At 40.0% G+C, this 13,383-nt stretch overlaps 2 protein-coding genes and 3 non-coding genes across 5 annotated transcripts; 3 read left to right on the top strand and 2 right to left on the bottom strand.

The window, feature by feature from the left end:
• Positions 1-936: 936 nt before the first annotated feature.
• On the bottom strand, positions 937-1,008 carry trnae-cuc (transfer RNA glutamic acid (anticodon CUC)). Its single transcript has one exon. It is a non-coding gene; the product is annotated as a tRNA-Glu (tRNA).
• Positions 1,009-1,446: 438 nt separating this feature from the next.
• Positions 1,447-1,518, top strand: trnaw-cca (transfer RNA tryptophan (anticodon CCA)). Its single transcript has one exon. It is a non-coding gene; the product is annotated as a tRNA-Trp (tRNA).
• Positions 1,519-2,198: 680 nt separating this feature from the next.
• ncf1 (neutrophil cytosolic factor 1) lies at positions 2,199-8,313 on the bottom strand. Its single transcript, XM_070982975.1, has 11 exons — positions 8,206-8,313; positions 7,920-8,000; positions 7,689-7,764; positions 5,447-5,612; positions 5,231-5,289; positions 4,832-4,954; positions 4,390-4,497; positions 4,189-4,306; positions 3,532-3,645; positions 2,945-3,120; positions 2,199-2,716 (listed from the first exon to the last, which is right to left on the bottom strand). Exons 1-11 carry the CDS (start codon positions 8,275-8,277, stop codon positions 2,553-2,555), a joined length of 1,257 nt encoding a protein of 418 aa, XP_070839076.1. The 5' UTR covers positions 8,278-8,313; the 3' UTR covers positions 2,199-2,552.
• A 2,976-nt stretch (positions 8,314-11,289) lies between these two features.
• Positions 11,290-11,362, top strand: trnav-cac (transfer RNA valine (anticodon CAC)). The gene has a single exon. It is a non-coding gene; the product is annotated as a tRNA-Val (tRNA).
• A 1,120-nt stretch (positions 11,363-12,482) lies between these two features.
• Positions 12,483-12,864, top strand: LOC139344598 (histone H2B 1/2-like). Its single transcript, XM_070982893.1, has one exon. It carries the CDS (start codon positions 12,483-12,485, stop codon positions 12,852-12,854), a length of 372 nt encoding a protein of 123 aa, XP_070838994.1. The 3' UTR covers positions 12,855-12,864.
• Positions 12,865-13,383: the final 519 nt, after the last annotated feature.

Genomic DNA, 13,383 nt, shown 5'->3' with positions numbered 1-13,383 from the left:
AGAGGGATTTTCCTTTCAAAACAATTCAAAATCTTCCACTTGAGTAATTTTAGAGGCCAGAAGAGGTCAAAATTTTTGCTTCCAGTTTCCCTTTAGTCTGTGTTCTCAGTGTAGAATTTATTCATTTCGTTGTTGTTGTTGTTGTTGTTGTTGTTGTTGTTGTTGTTTTCTTCTATTTTGTTTAGTGATTTACGAATTTGAAATTTCTATCAACAGAACACATTAATGACAGCATCAGATACATTTCATCTGGTGTAATTTTACTTCATTTTTAATACAAATAATCAGTGCTTTCTCCTGTATAGAACTTCCATATGCACATTTCTGCTTCCATAGTTGACGTATTACTTGTATTTTTTATTTTGAAAGAAAAGGTTAAACACCTAATATCCGGCTCTCCCCTCCCTAAATCTGTGTAACTTGACGGATTTCTCTGCAGTAGCAAGACACGCAATGTCTCTGCAGAGAAGGAGCGAAGATGAAGATACACAAACCAGAGGGCATCTCTGCTACAACACCAATCTCTCCTCTGTCATGTATTAATGATTGATTTATCAATTTCATCGTCAGTTTCACCACAACTGTCATGCTATTCTAGCAGCACTGTAATATTGTTCATATTTAAATGTGTATCATATTCTAGATCTACAATATATAACTACAACATATAATATATATATTAAAAAAAAAAAAAGTACACAAGATAATACCTTAATGAACCCCAGTTCTCGTGTTACAGCAGTACAAGAAACATTAAGATGTTGGACTGGGACAAAGATCCATTTAAAAAATACAACAGAATAAAATATCACAATCCTTTAGCCACATACTTTGTGCATTGTGCAAATAGTTTGTGCAAATAGATAGGTCATGCTACTGAAGTAATTATGACTCTTTGACGAATGTAACACTCTTTTGTACACAGATCAAAAGAAGTTCCCTGACCGGGAATCGAACCCGGGCCGCGGCGGTGAGAGCGCCGAATCCTAACCACTAGACCACCAGGGACGGCTGTCAAATACATAATCTCTGCTTCTTTTCAATCCAGTGAACATTCATCGTGTCAAAGTTAGTGTTGTCGTCGGTTGGCAACTGAACAATGCCGTCTTCACCATCTCCACACATACTCGTGATTTGGACGTTTGAGAATGAAGTTAACGCTACAGGTAAATTATAGTTTTCGACTTAACTGTCCTTGTCCAACGTGCTCATGTTAGCGGGGTAACTGTTGACCTAGCTAAACCTCGTTTACGTGAGATAGGGCTTACCTTGCAAGCTAACAAGAGCAAAAGCTGCTGTTTTGTGTTGCTTCTCCTGATATTATGTTATTGTTCTTGATGAGTGTTTTGCACTGAGGTTGAGATAATATCGTAACCGACGACAATATTAGCGCTGCCTGAGGAATTGTCCATGTTCATTAAGCCACAAATCGAAAGTAAAGCGTGGGACCTCGTGGCGCAACGGTAGCGCGTCTGACTCCAGATCAGAAGGTTGCGTGTTCAAATCACGTCGGGGTCAGGTGTTGTCTTTTTTTTTTTTTTTTTTATTATTATTATCATTTTTGTAATCCAGCCAATCAGTAGATATTCAGAAAGCCCAAACGATTGCCGATTTTAGTAATATAATACCCTAACAACTAACTGAATAATTTAAACGAACAGAAAATGATAGATATTAAAACAAATACAGAAACAAATAATTAAACGCATAAATGACGTAAACAAGTAATAATAATTAAAACATGTTTTTCAATTGTGTATCAATTGAAATTCAATTGCAGCTTTCACATTCATACTTTAATTAATTCTAAGTGTCTTTATTTGTCAGGTATTGTATGAACCTGTGAGAACCTAAACTTCTGATGTTGTGTCCTCTGCATCCTTGGCCTCATTTGCAAATGTGCTGCAGGTTATTGACTTTGAGGCTTTTTAAAGACAGACCTACATTCTCTGTAACATTCTTCTGTCCTGTTTGTCCCACAAAACCTGGAAACCTACTTTGCTGTCACAGAACTCTGTTTATCAAGCTGTGGTCAGAATGATGGCAGCCTGATCCAGACAGGAAAGTCAGAAAGTTCCAGTGAATGTCCTTAATGCACACCCAAACTGAGGTTTTGTGTTTGCATCAGAGGAAGAGGCACTGCTGTTATCTTAAGATTTAGCAACATTTGAGGAAATAGTCCTGAAGACTGCAGAAATAAAAACTTACCATTTCGTTTTATTATTGTATACATAAGCAAATAAATAAAAGCAAAGCTACAGATTACACTGGAAACAGATCTAAATGCTTTCACACAAAAGTTACAAACAGAAACACTATTCCATTTAAAAAAAAAAAAAAAACTTTTAATAATGCTCAACCAAAAAATTCAGCTTTCACATAGTTTCTTTTTCATGCGATGTAAATATGAATACTAGCAGCCGATAGCAAAGTAGAGCTCTCTCTCATTGGTTTGCACTACTGCTTGTATTGTCCACAACAAATAAAGGAAGAAAAAAGCTCTCAAAAGGCGATTTCATTGCAACTTTTAAGACATACGTTGCGTCCCCATGCTAGCTGTTGGAGCTGGAGCGTGACTTGTGGATGCTGACTTTCTTGCGGGTGTTGTCGCTGCAGCGCTCCAGGATGAGCTCCGGGCTGGGCCGTGGAGGGATGACCGGAGCCTCCTTCCTCAGCTCGCTCTCAGAGCTGGAGCCAGACTGCTCTGGAATGTTTTCTGGTGGATACAAAGAGCAAAACCGTGGTGGGTGATAATGGCATACTAAATGAAGGCTAAAGTGTAGAGTAATATCTTTGCCAATGTAAGTAATGAGGTGATTGTTTTCATGGAAATATAACAGATGATTTCTTAGCAGTTGAATCATCATCTGGATAGGAACATTAACTTGCCACAGATGTGATAAATTGCCCTGGAAACATGTCAGTACGATCATGGCTTCATTACCCTGGTTCTTCCTCTCCCTCAGCGGTGACTTTTCGGCACTCTTGGAGCTTCTGCGTGGCTCGGCTCGGCGGCCGCCCTTCTGCTGGAGGTATCGACGGCTGTTCCTGCGGTAGGCCTCCTGGCTGAGCCGCTGGCGGGACTTGTTGTGGATGCTCTTGGCATTGCGGATGGTGGATCTGAGACCGGAAAAGAACACACAGAGTTGAACTGTTAAATGTTGTGTAGTAAATAGTTTAAGTGCTTCCAAATCCCAGAATCTCCTCCAACTATTGAGTTTCAAAATACTGACAGTGAGATGTAAAAGATTAAAATGACAGGCTAACATGCAAACAGTGAAATGCTAACATGCTGAATCTTACATGTGTAGAAGCATGATGGCTGAACTCATGTTAGGACGTGCTTACTATTAGCATGATAAATGCTAACTGTGCAGGTTAGCATTATGATATTAGGATGTTGATGATTCAGTTACATTCGGTTACTTTCCTGAAATGTGCATGAGCTCTTTACAAAGTACAGCTGCCTTTCAGTCATACATTATATATTTTCTGCTGAAACCTTTGAAATGATGGTTTTTACTTTTGTACCTGCGAGGTGGTGGTTTCTTTCCCTGCACGTTCGCCCTCTCTGCTTCATATTTCTCTCTCTTGCCGGCCTTGTGCAGGAACATGGAGGGGAAATGACCGGTCTCATCTCCTTTCCTGTACAAAGCAACATGTACAAGTCAAAATTAAGTATACAGAACAACTAACCAGTACAAAAGTATGAGAAGATGAAATGGTGATAGCTTATAATGAACTGTAGCATACAGATGGCAGTGCCAGGCCGCCGATCCGGCACTTTGGTTCGGAGTGAAATATCTTGACAAATATTCATCATCCCCAAAGAATAAATGCTTGAGTCTCTGGTGAGACTTTGACCTTTCTCATCTCTCTCTAACGTCAGCAGCACGTCATGGTTTTAACTCGCCCACAGCTTCAGTTCATGCTTGAATACCTCTGAAACTTCCCGTCAGCCTCAGGTGTCATCATGCCATTAGATGTTATTTGTAGCATAAACACACAGATATAAACTTGTTGACTTTGTGCAACTTTGTATTGTTTCTTTATTTACCCACATATGTCATCTTTTTGTGTTCATCTGATGAATCTGAGTCCAGTATTCTCTCTTTTAGCTCTGTTTCTTTTATCTTTCTTCTATAAAACTACAAATTCTAACCTTTTTAATGTGTCTGTAGATCATACCTGATGACCCACCAGCCGTCCAGCAGCTTGTGAATGACCTCGACGGTTTCTCCAAGCTCCAGAGAGATCTCGTCCTCCTGCTCCCCCTTGTAGGCTTTGATGGTGACGTGCAGCTCTCCTGCAGGGACACAAAGCACAATGACTGACAGGAGAAGACTGAAAGGCGTTTACGTAATTTAGAAAACAATGTTAACAGCTTGCCTTCGTAGTTTGGTTCAGGGTCCTCGGCCTCCTCAGGTCCGTCCAGAGGCTCCAAGTAGGACGCAGGGACCCATCCTCCTTTAGACTCACATTGGCAGAACCACCAACCTGAACACAACAGCAGGACCACCACAGCTCAAAACCTGCTCTTATTTATTAGTGTTTTTTTATTGATTGGGTTTAACCCCGTCAGTCCCAGCAGAACACGGGCAGCCTGCCCGCCCTCAGTCAACATATCGATCGTCCTGATCCTCATGAAAAAATCAACTATCACACTTGGTGGTAACATTGTTTTTGCATGTTGTTAAAGTGATCCAAGCAACATTTGAGCATCCGTTCTTATGTTAAAATACAATCCCATCACTTAGAGTAAAAAGGTTGACAAAAAAGGCTTTATGTTGTAATAAATGTCTCCGCTGGCAATGTTTGAATGTGTTCTCACCATTCTGATTTTTCTCCACAATTTCCACCAGGTCTCCGGTGCGCAGATTGATCTCATGTTTGGACGTCTTGGTGAAGTCTGCAATCACTCTGTAGGTGTCCAATATGATGGGGCCAGAAATCTCTGAGAGATGAAACACAACAACCTCCTTCAATTTCAGGAAACACCTGCAGTTTTTACAGGAAACTGATGCGAACAAATGAATTTCAGAATGAATGTAGTTTCCAATCTGTGACCATATGAGAGCAAAGTGAGGCAGTATAGAGATTCAGAAACAAACAAAGAATATGAGAAAAAGAAAAGACCTTTAGATTCTTTTCAGTATTGATTTCCAAAAAACAAAAAATGAACAAAGCTGTACTTTTAAGCATGTAGTGAATTTAGTAAAGAGGCTCTTACCAGATGCGTTGCCTCTGGCCAACTCCCTGGACACCACAAACGTCTCATTTCTTTTCAGTCTGAAGAGGAAATCATCATTTTCTTTTGTTTTTGAAACTTGCCATTTCTTTTTCTTGTTAATTTGACTGATTAGATTTGCAGTGAAATATGTTCCAACTCAGCTCTACTATCTAATAAGTCAGCTGCAGTGGAAACAGATGTGAGTGATATACTGACGTGTTTGGCGCAGGCGGGTTCTCGTCCTCTGGTCGAACCTTGAAGAAGTTGGCGAGGTGTTTGCAGCGGGAGATGTGAGGCGGCAGGTTGATGAGCGAGCGGCAGTACTCCGCCAAAGTGCTCTGCCTGGTTTCTGTCGACTTCTCGCTGTCCAGCCACCGCGGCGCTGAGGACACAAGCAAACACATCAGTGGAGGCCAGTCACAGGTAAAAAATCACTGGGTTTCCCAGTGATGCTATTTTCAGACTGTGCATGCAGGAACCATAACTAAAGAAATCTAAAGGTGACCGTGTGATGGATGCACACATTACATGAGATAACACTTTCTAAGTAAAATGAGAGAAATTATAGAGAAAGAGAAAAACCAAAGGTTTTTTGATGCTTTAAATATGATGGGGTTTTTTTTCCAGTGGAGTTTTGAAGACATATCTATATTGTTCTAAAAGAAGTGGCCTCTCTGTGATTACCAGCGAACTGATATTAAGAAGTATGACAGAAAAGTAAATGAAAACCCTTTAAAGAACTGGAAGAAATTGAATGAAGGTCTGAAAATTGATTAAAACATTTTGGAAACCGTCAGAAAGGCTTTTAGGTCGAAACTGATATTCCTGTATATTGAAAGTTGATCAATTTAAGTTCCTAAACAACATCGCAAATGAGTCATAGCTGCTTGAACTGGTTCCCGTTTTCATGAATTTCTTCTGAATTGAATTCCTTTGTTATGATAAGATGGCAACGCAACATCATCATGTTACAATAGACAAATATTTTCAAACGCCTGTGATTTATGGTCAGAAAATGTCCAGAGGTTCATGGTTCATGAAATACATCCACTAATTTGCAAACTTTGTTTTGTGTTTTATTTTACTCATACAAAATAACCCTATGCATTGATCTGCAGAGGATTGAGATTTCTTTGAGATTTCTGCCTTTTTAGAATTTCTTCTCCAGCTTGAATAAGCTTTGCTCTGCCTTCACATGTGACCTTCACAAGGTGGAAATTTCCAGACCTGTGTCGGAAGGCTGCTGTTGCATCAGGATTGAGGCTTTGTCTTCTCTTTTTCTATATTGTAAGAAGTTTTGTTTTGTAATTAAGGTTTCACAAGGGGATTGTGCGCAGTTCTGTTTTCATGAAAACTGGCCCTGAACGTCGGAACAGGAACAGAAATTTTTTCTGGTAAAACGCACAAAACTGCTTAATGTCAAATGTCAGTGACACCTGGCTCTAATTAAAAAAACTGAAAGCAAGAGGTGGCATCAAACTGCAGTTCCTCTGACGGACACAAGAATTACAAAGGCTTAAAATAGCCTCAGGCACTGGTTTCACTTCTTCTAATGTGTCAAATCATTTTGAGTTCATGTTCAGGTTGTGTGTCGAGTTCCCAACAGTTTTATCTTTGCTCTGCACCATCTTAAAGGAAAAGTTCAGCATAATCAGACATGCGTTAATGTTTTTCTTTATGTCAGTGAGATGAGAAGAGCTGGCGTTAAGATGCTGTTAACTTAGCTTAGCTTAAAGACTGGAAACGAGGAAAACATGGAGCCTGGCTCTGTCCAGCTCAATAATTAACACGTGAATTAACACGTGTTTGTTTAACTTGAGCACATACAGAAATGTAAAAATGACAATTTGTGGTTTTAGGAAGAATTATGTCCTGGAACTATTTATGGATGAACAGCAGCGCGCCCAGTTCATTTGCGACTACAGCACATTTTGCCAGATGTGGTTGGTGGGCACAGGTGTTGGTGTTTGCACAGAGATGATGATCGTAAACCAAGCTGTCATCCACTGAGGCCGCCGGTCATTGATCAAGAAATTGTCCCAGCAGTGAACTTTAAATTTGCCAGATATTAAGAGTTAGCATGATAGCAAACTAACCTTGTTTCCTTGTTCTTTTCCTGTTTTGTAAATTTGTAAATTGCTGCTCACAGCTACTAAAACTCTTTGAAAATGTTGACATTGATTTCTGCATTATTGCAGTTTGCTCAGTTGCTTCATCAAATGTAAAAAAGAGAAGTAGAAAATATGTTTGCTAACCACAGGTGCTTCCTGAAAGAGCATGACTGCATGCAGAAGAGCTTGAATATCATCCTAAGCAGAATATCATCCTTAAAAAGACTAAATACTGAAATGAGAGTTGAGCAGCCCTGGTGGCAGGAGAGCATGTACTGTGACACAAACCGTTAGTCTTTTACAAGCAAGCAGCAGGAATATGGAGAAAATTCATTTTGTTTTTTTACCTGGTAACGAAGGGATGATTCTGTCCCTCTTTTCTATCTGACCAGACTCGATGGGAAACATCTCCTTCAGCGATTTCTGTCACCGAAACAAAAACATTTCTGAACCCACATTCAAAAATTGCATTTCTGTCTGCATTGCTTCAGACCTTTGGTTCATTTCACTCTAGATGGTTGATTATTTTTTACACTGAGCTGCACAGAGATTTTATTTTGTAGTGTACAGGGACTCACATGGAAGGTGTGGATCTCAGGATACGTCCTGTAGATCAGCTTCTCCGAGAGGTCGCTCCATTTCACCATCAGCATGTACACCTGCACAAACAGACAGTACAACAGATGATGTTCTGCTCTGTTCTCTGTGAAGACTCGATTCTTGATTCAAGCTTCTCTGAGTCTGAACTTTGGCTTAGTGCCATTGGTTATTTTCTAGAACAGTCTCTAGATGTATAGATTTTGAGAGGATTTGAAGCCTCTGTAGCAGGATTTGGGTTTGTAGAGTAAATGCTTTGAGCCTTACGTAGTGCTGACTTGGGAAGAGGCGTTTCTCGAAGCCCAACAGCTCCACGTGCCTGACGTAGGTCTCCTCCATGCTGAGATACACCGAACTGATGAAATCCAACTGAGATAAAACACAACAGACACGAAGCTTATATAGTGTGTGCGTGTCTGTGTACAGCGTATCATCAGCTTACCACAAGAGTCAGTTCCTCTTTCTGTGTCTTTGAAAGTCATAGAACATCACAGAGAAAAGAAACAATGAACTACTGTTGCTTTCACTTATATAAAACAATACTGATAATAATATTGATAATCGTGCCATTAACATATAGATAATAACTTTAGAGTTGAATAATAAAAGCAACTGTCAGAATCAGAGTTGCAGCAGCAGATAAAGTCACAGTACAATATTTTCCTCTGAAATGTGATCAAGTACACTTATAAAGTGAAGCTGAACTGATGGTTATTTTATTGATCAGTCAATTGTTTGGTCGACAGCATGTCTGAAAATAGGGAAGGAGCAAAGAAGGATACGGTCACAGGTCACTTCAGCCCTGTAAATATTCTCTGGGTTGTTTGTTCACGTGAAACATGGACGACGAGCATTCAAGCATGCGTTTCTTGTTTCGGTACAACTTTCAGTCAAATACAAACACTGCATTTGGAAAAGGAGAAGTCATTATTTTAGCAAAGTGCCTTCACCTTGTTGAGTTCTGTATCACACTAGTACACTCACATCACTGTCATACTCCTCTGTCGGTCGATAGCTTAGTGAAAACAGAGTGACTGTTTCAGTCCACACTGAAATATCTCAACAACTACGAGAGGGATTTTCATTAAACATTGTACAAACATCGTGGTCCCGAGAGGATGAACCCTACTGACTTTGATGATTCACTCATTTTTCATGTGACACTATCATCAGACCAAGGGCTTGATATGTCCAATAGCTTATGACCGGATATCAGCAAAACTTCTTACATTGCCGTCAGCCTCAGCTGTACTTTGTGTTTAGTGCTAATTACCGAATGTTAGCATGCTAACATGGTAAACATTATGGCTGCTACACATACGATATTCAACACGATACTCAAAAATTGCATTTAGGGCTTACATTGTCCCCTAATGAAGGACACGTGGGAATCACTTTAGTTTTTGTCAAATCAGAGTGAAATGAATTTTTTCGACCAACCATTATCTGTTATGAATACCAGTTATTTAATCAGTTTTTATTAGCTGCTGTACCAGCAGTGAAAACCAGACTTGGCAGCCACTCAGGACCAAACATCGTCTAAAGTTGTCTGTAGTTGCTGTTCATCGTTCTTGTGTTGGATGGATGATATGCTGTGTACTTTACATTACCTGTACTGCTGTAATTACACAGCGTCCTTCAGAGGCATTGCTGATGTAGAGCTCAGCAAGTCTGCATATATAATGTTCCCTCAGCTCAGAATCTATATCACTCATGGAGAATAGAGAATGAATAATAAATAAGAATAGATAAATAATTAAAAGGTGAGGTCAGGAAATGTCATGGAATAAGTACTTTTATGACTAATACTTGTAGTGCATTTAATTACATACACTTATGTAATTTTGATTATGTAGGATTTAGAGGATGTAGAGCTTGTACATGATTAGAGTTTTTCTACTTTTAGTAGTAGTTTTAAGGATCTGAGTATTTCTTCCACCAACCCCAGTACTCCCTGGTCAGAAGCTGTACCAGCAGCAGTAATAGTAAAAGTACTAGTAGTTGCATCTTTAACTGACTCAGAAGAAGTAAATGGTCAAATTTAAAGAAATCGTGCAATTGAAGAGTTCCCCTCTCAACTGTTTCTCAGTCTAAAGGGGAATCACATCCTTCCACACACACACACACACACACACACACACACACACACACACACACACACACACACACACACACACACACACACACACACACACACACACACACACACACAAAACATGTATTTTATTTCTGTGGCAACCCTTCTGTTGTGTCACTCATGTGGGCTTTCAGAGGGGCTTTCAGCTCCGACTTGTGATTTCCAAAACTTTTGCAACAGGCAAAGAGGAACAAAAACAGCATAAAAGGAGGGCTCGCAAACAAAGCCACATGGGTATACTTCCTCCAGTGAGGTCACGAAGGAAAAAGATTTGAGTCTGCATTTAGATTTGTTTTGTTCAGATGAAATCTTGACGTGGTCACCAGTGCTGATGACTAACAGATGAGACATTTTTTATTTATTTTTATTTTTTTTAAATACCGAAAGAGCAAGTGATCCAGAAATAATCTGATAGATGATGAACAAAGACACCAAATCATTTTGTTTTGCAGTGAAGGTGTTACTATTTGCAGAAAGCACATGATTTCCTTGACATGAGACATTCGGAGTCACATTACTGCATCTGATGACTCAAAACACGTATTACTACATCTTACTACACGTTAGCCACGTGTGTGTGTTTTGTGTGTGTATGTATTATTGCAAAGTATTATTTTCATAACCTTAATGCATGTTTTTATGTGAAATCGTGATCTACAACCTAAGTAGTAAATGCAGTGGCGTAACAAGCACAAACGTCCCTCTCAGATGGAGTGAAGTAGAAGTAGAAATAAAATGGAAGTACTCATGTAGGTACTAGTACCTCAAAATTATACTTAGGTACAGTACTTGTGTAAGTGGACATGTGCTAAGCTAACATGGAGAGTGTTTCAGTCAGCTCACAGCCACATCATGCAAAAACATGCAAAAATTATAGCTTCATATGTTAAAACAAATCATAGACCAGACGACACAGAGACAATGGTCACATTAAAATACAACTTCATTATAATTATTGATTCTTTACTTAATCAAAAAGCTGCAGTATTAGCATATTGCTACTTATATTTTTGACAAACATTTTCCTGCTGACGTCTTTATTTTTACATGTTAATATTTTCAAAGCAGGATTTCCTTCATAGTGTATTTCTGTACTGATAATATCAGTAGAGCAAGAGAGATAGATCAAGAGAGATACATAAAACACACGTTACATCGTAGACATATTCCATTAATAGCTGTATTTAAAGAAAATGTTATGAAAACCGTTAGCAGTTTCCGTAGTGTAGTGGTTATCACGTTCGCCTCACACGCGAAAGGTCCCCGGTTCGAAACCGGGCGGAAACATTATCTTTTTTTCGTCCTTGCTTGAGTCTAGATCACATGCGTGAAAAGATCAAATGTGTTACTTAACGGTAAACAATACAATGATTTCGAGGGTGATTCATTTTTTTCAGAGATATGTGCGTGTGCACAGTGTTGAGACAGAGACATACATTGATCTCATGAAGTACATATACAGTAGGCCTATCTCACATAATTCTCACGTTAATTCTGATGAATGAAAGTAACCTTTTCTTTGTTTTATATATGATATTTAAGAAAATAAGCACCACTTCTGTAATTCCTGTCAGGTCTCATTTCAAACCCTCATGTCAGTATTTTACTCCTATACCACTCAAGCTTTCACTGCTTAGTTGATACCATTAACTACATTTGACTGACATCTAGTGGTGAAGGCTGTGTACTACGTTACATCGCCTCGACGGGGCAGCTTTCATTTTTGCTCTTTATGGCGCAAAGTGACCCACTGACTGAACCCTGATTTTCCCATTATTTTCCTCTTTTTAGAAGCTTTAAAGCAACAAATCTATTTAGAACGACAGCATCACATCCAAAACACATTATCAGCTTGTTAATGGTGCATTTTATTTGAATACTTAGGACTCTTTGAGGTATTCTGGCCCAAAATGCTGCACTTTTTATGCCGGTGAAGAAAATATCCTGGGTAGGTTTGTGAGACATATGTTCATATATACACAATCCGAAATAGTTTGGGTTTTCTCCGGGGTCTTATTTCTGTGAGGGCTTTCAGAGGCACTTGGCTGTACAGCATGTCTTTAGAAAGGAGGCAACCAGAGGATGAAAAGATGATATGGGGTATGTATACTCACATACGTACTGTAACAGAGTATTTTTACAGTCTGGTATTAATACGTTTACTGAATGATTCATATGAATACCTGAACCATTCAAATCTGTGCTAACGTTTCTCGTTTGACCTTTAATGTTTAACTTCTCACACAGGAAAGGTTAACGGTCACTTGTACTACGCACACTCAGTCCGCCTCAGAAGACAACCAATCGTTTACGAGCAACAGCTCCACTTATTAGCATCGAAGGAATCTATATGAACTGTTCGAGCTGCCGCTAAACATATCGTCGACTGACTACAGAAGGCTGAACAATGCCCGAACCACCAAAAGCAGCGAAGAAAGGCTCCAAGAAGGCCGTTTCGAAAAGCGCCACGAAATCTGGCAAGAAAAGAAAGCGATCCAGGAAGGAGAGCTATGCCATCTACGTCTACAAGGTCCTTAAGCAGGTCCACCCCGATACCGGTATCTCCTCTAAGGCCATGGGCATCATGAATTCCTTCGTCAGTGATATCTTCGAGCGCATCGCCGGTGAGGCCTCTCGTCTGGCTCACTACAACAAGCGCTCCACCATCACCTCCAGAGAGATCCAGACCGCCGTCCGCCTGCTGCTGCCTGGTGAGCTGGCCAAACACGCCGTGTCTGAGGGCACCAAGGCCGTCACCAAGTACACCAGCTCCAAGTAAACCTGCCTCAGCGCAACCAACCCAAAGGTCCTTTTCAGGACCACCCACCACTGCAACTGAGAGCACGGTTCTTGAGAAATGATGTTATTTGTTTTTATGTTGGAATTTTTAAATCATAAAAGATATAGTTTAGTTAACTTTTCACTGCATGGATCCATACATTACAAATGTCTCCACGACCTAGAAGTCTTGTATTTGTGATGGGAAATCCGATTCTCGTAAAAGAGTCGGTTGTTTCGCTCCTGATCTTTTTTTTTGTTGTTGTTGCTTAATTTACTACCAATATAACAAACTAATCCTCAAATGTTACTGCTTTTCCTGCGGTCACTCATTTTCTCACCTTTCCAGCGTGTTGGCTCAATCTCTCTTTGTCTGTGTGTGCGCGTGCGCCGTGTCTGTCACCCCGCCCCTCCCCTCCTGCTCGGAGCATGCACATAGGCCACCACACACCATGAAATGACCAATCACGTGCGGCTTGAGCAGAAAAAACGCCGAGGAAAAAACAAAGCGGCTCCCTGCGGTTCCTAGG

The sequence above is a fragment of the Chaetodon trifascialis genome, chromosome 16, assembly GCF_039877785.1.
Source record: "Chaetodon trifascialis isolate fChaTrf1 chromosome 16, fChaTrf1.hap1, whole genome shotgun sequence".
NCBI classification, from domain to species: domain Eukaryota; kingdom Metazoa; phylum Chordata; class Actinopteri; order Chaetodontiformes; family Chaetodontidae; genus Chaetodon; species Chaetodon trifascialis.
Note: the sequence above shows the minus strand (reverse complement) of the source record. Positions and strands in the feature narration are given on the sequence as shown.

Bases quoted from the DNA above. Each gene is read 5' to 3' on its own strand.
- ncf1 (XM_070982975.1), bottom strand. From the start codon at position 8,277: ATGGAGGAGACCTACGTCAGGCACGTGGAGCTGTTGGGCTTCGAGAAA. The intron at 7,765-7,919 runs GTGAGTCCCTGT...TTTCGGTGACAG, and splicing joins CTGAGATCCACACCTTCCAT to AAATCGCTGAAGGAGATGTT. The intron at 4,498-4,831 runs GTGAGAACACAT...TGTTGTGTTCAG, and splicing joins TGTGGAGAAAAATCAGAATG to GTTGGTGGTTCTGCCAATGT.
- LOC139344598 (XM_070982893.1), top strand. From the start codon at position 12,483: ATGCCCGAACCACCAAAAGCAGCGAAGAAAGGCTCCAAGAAGGCCGTT.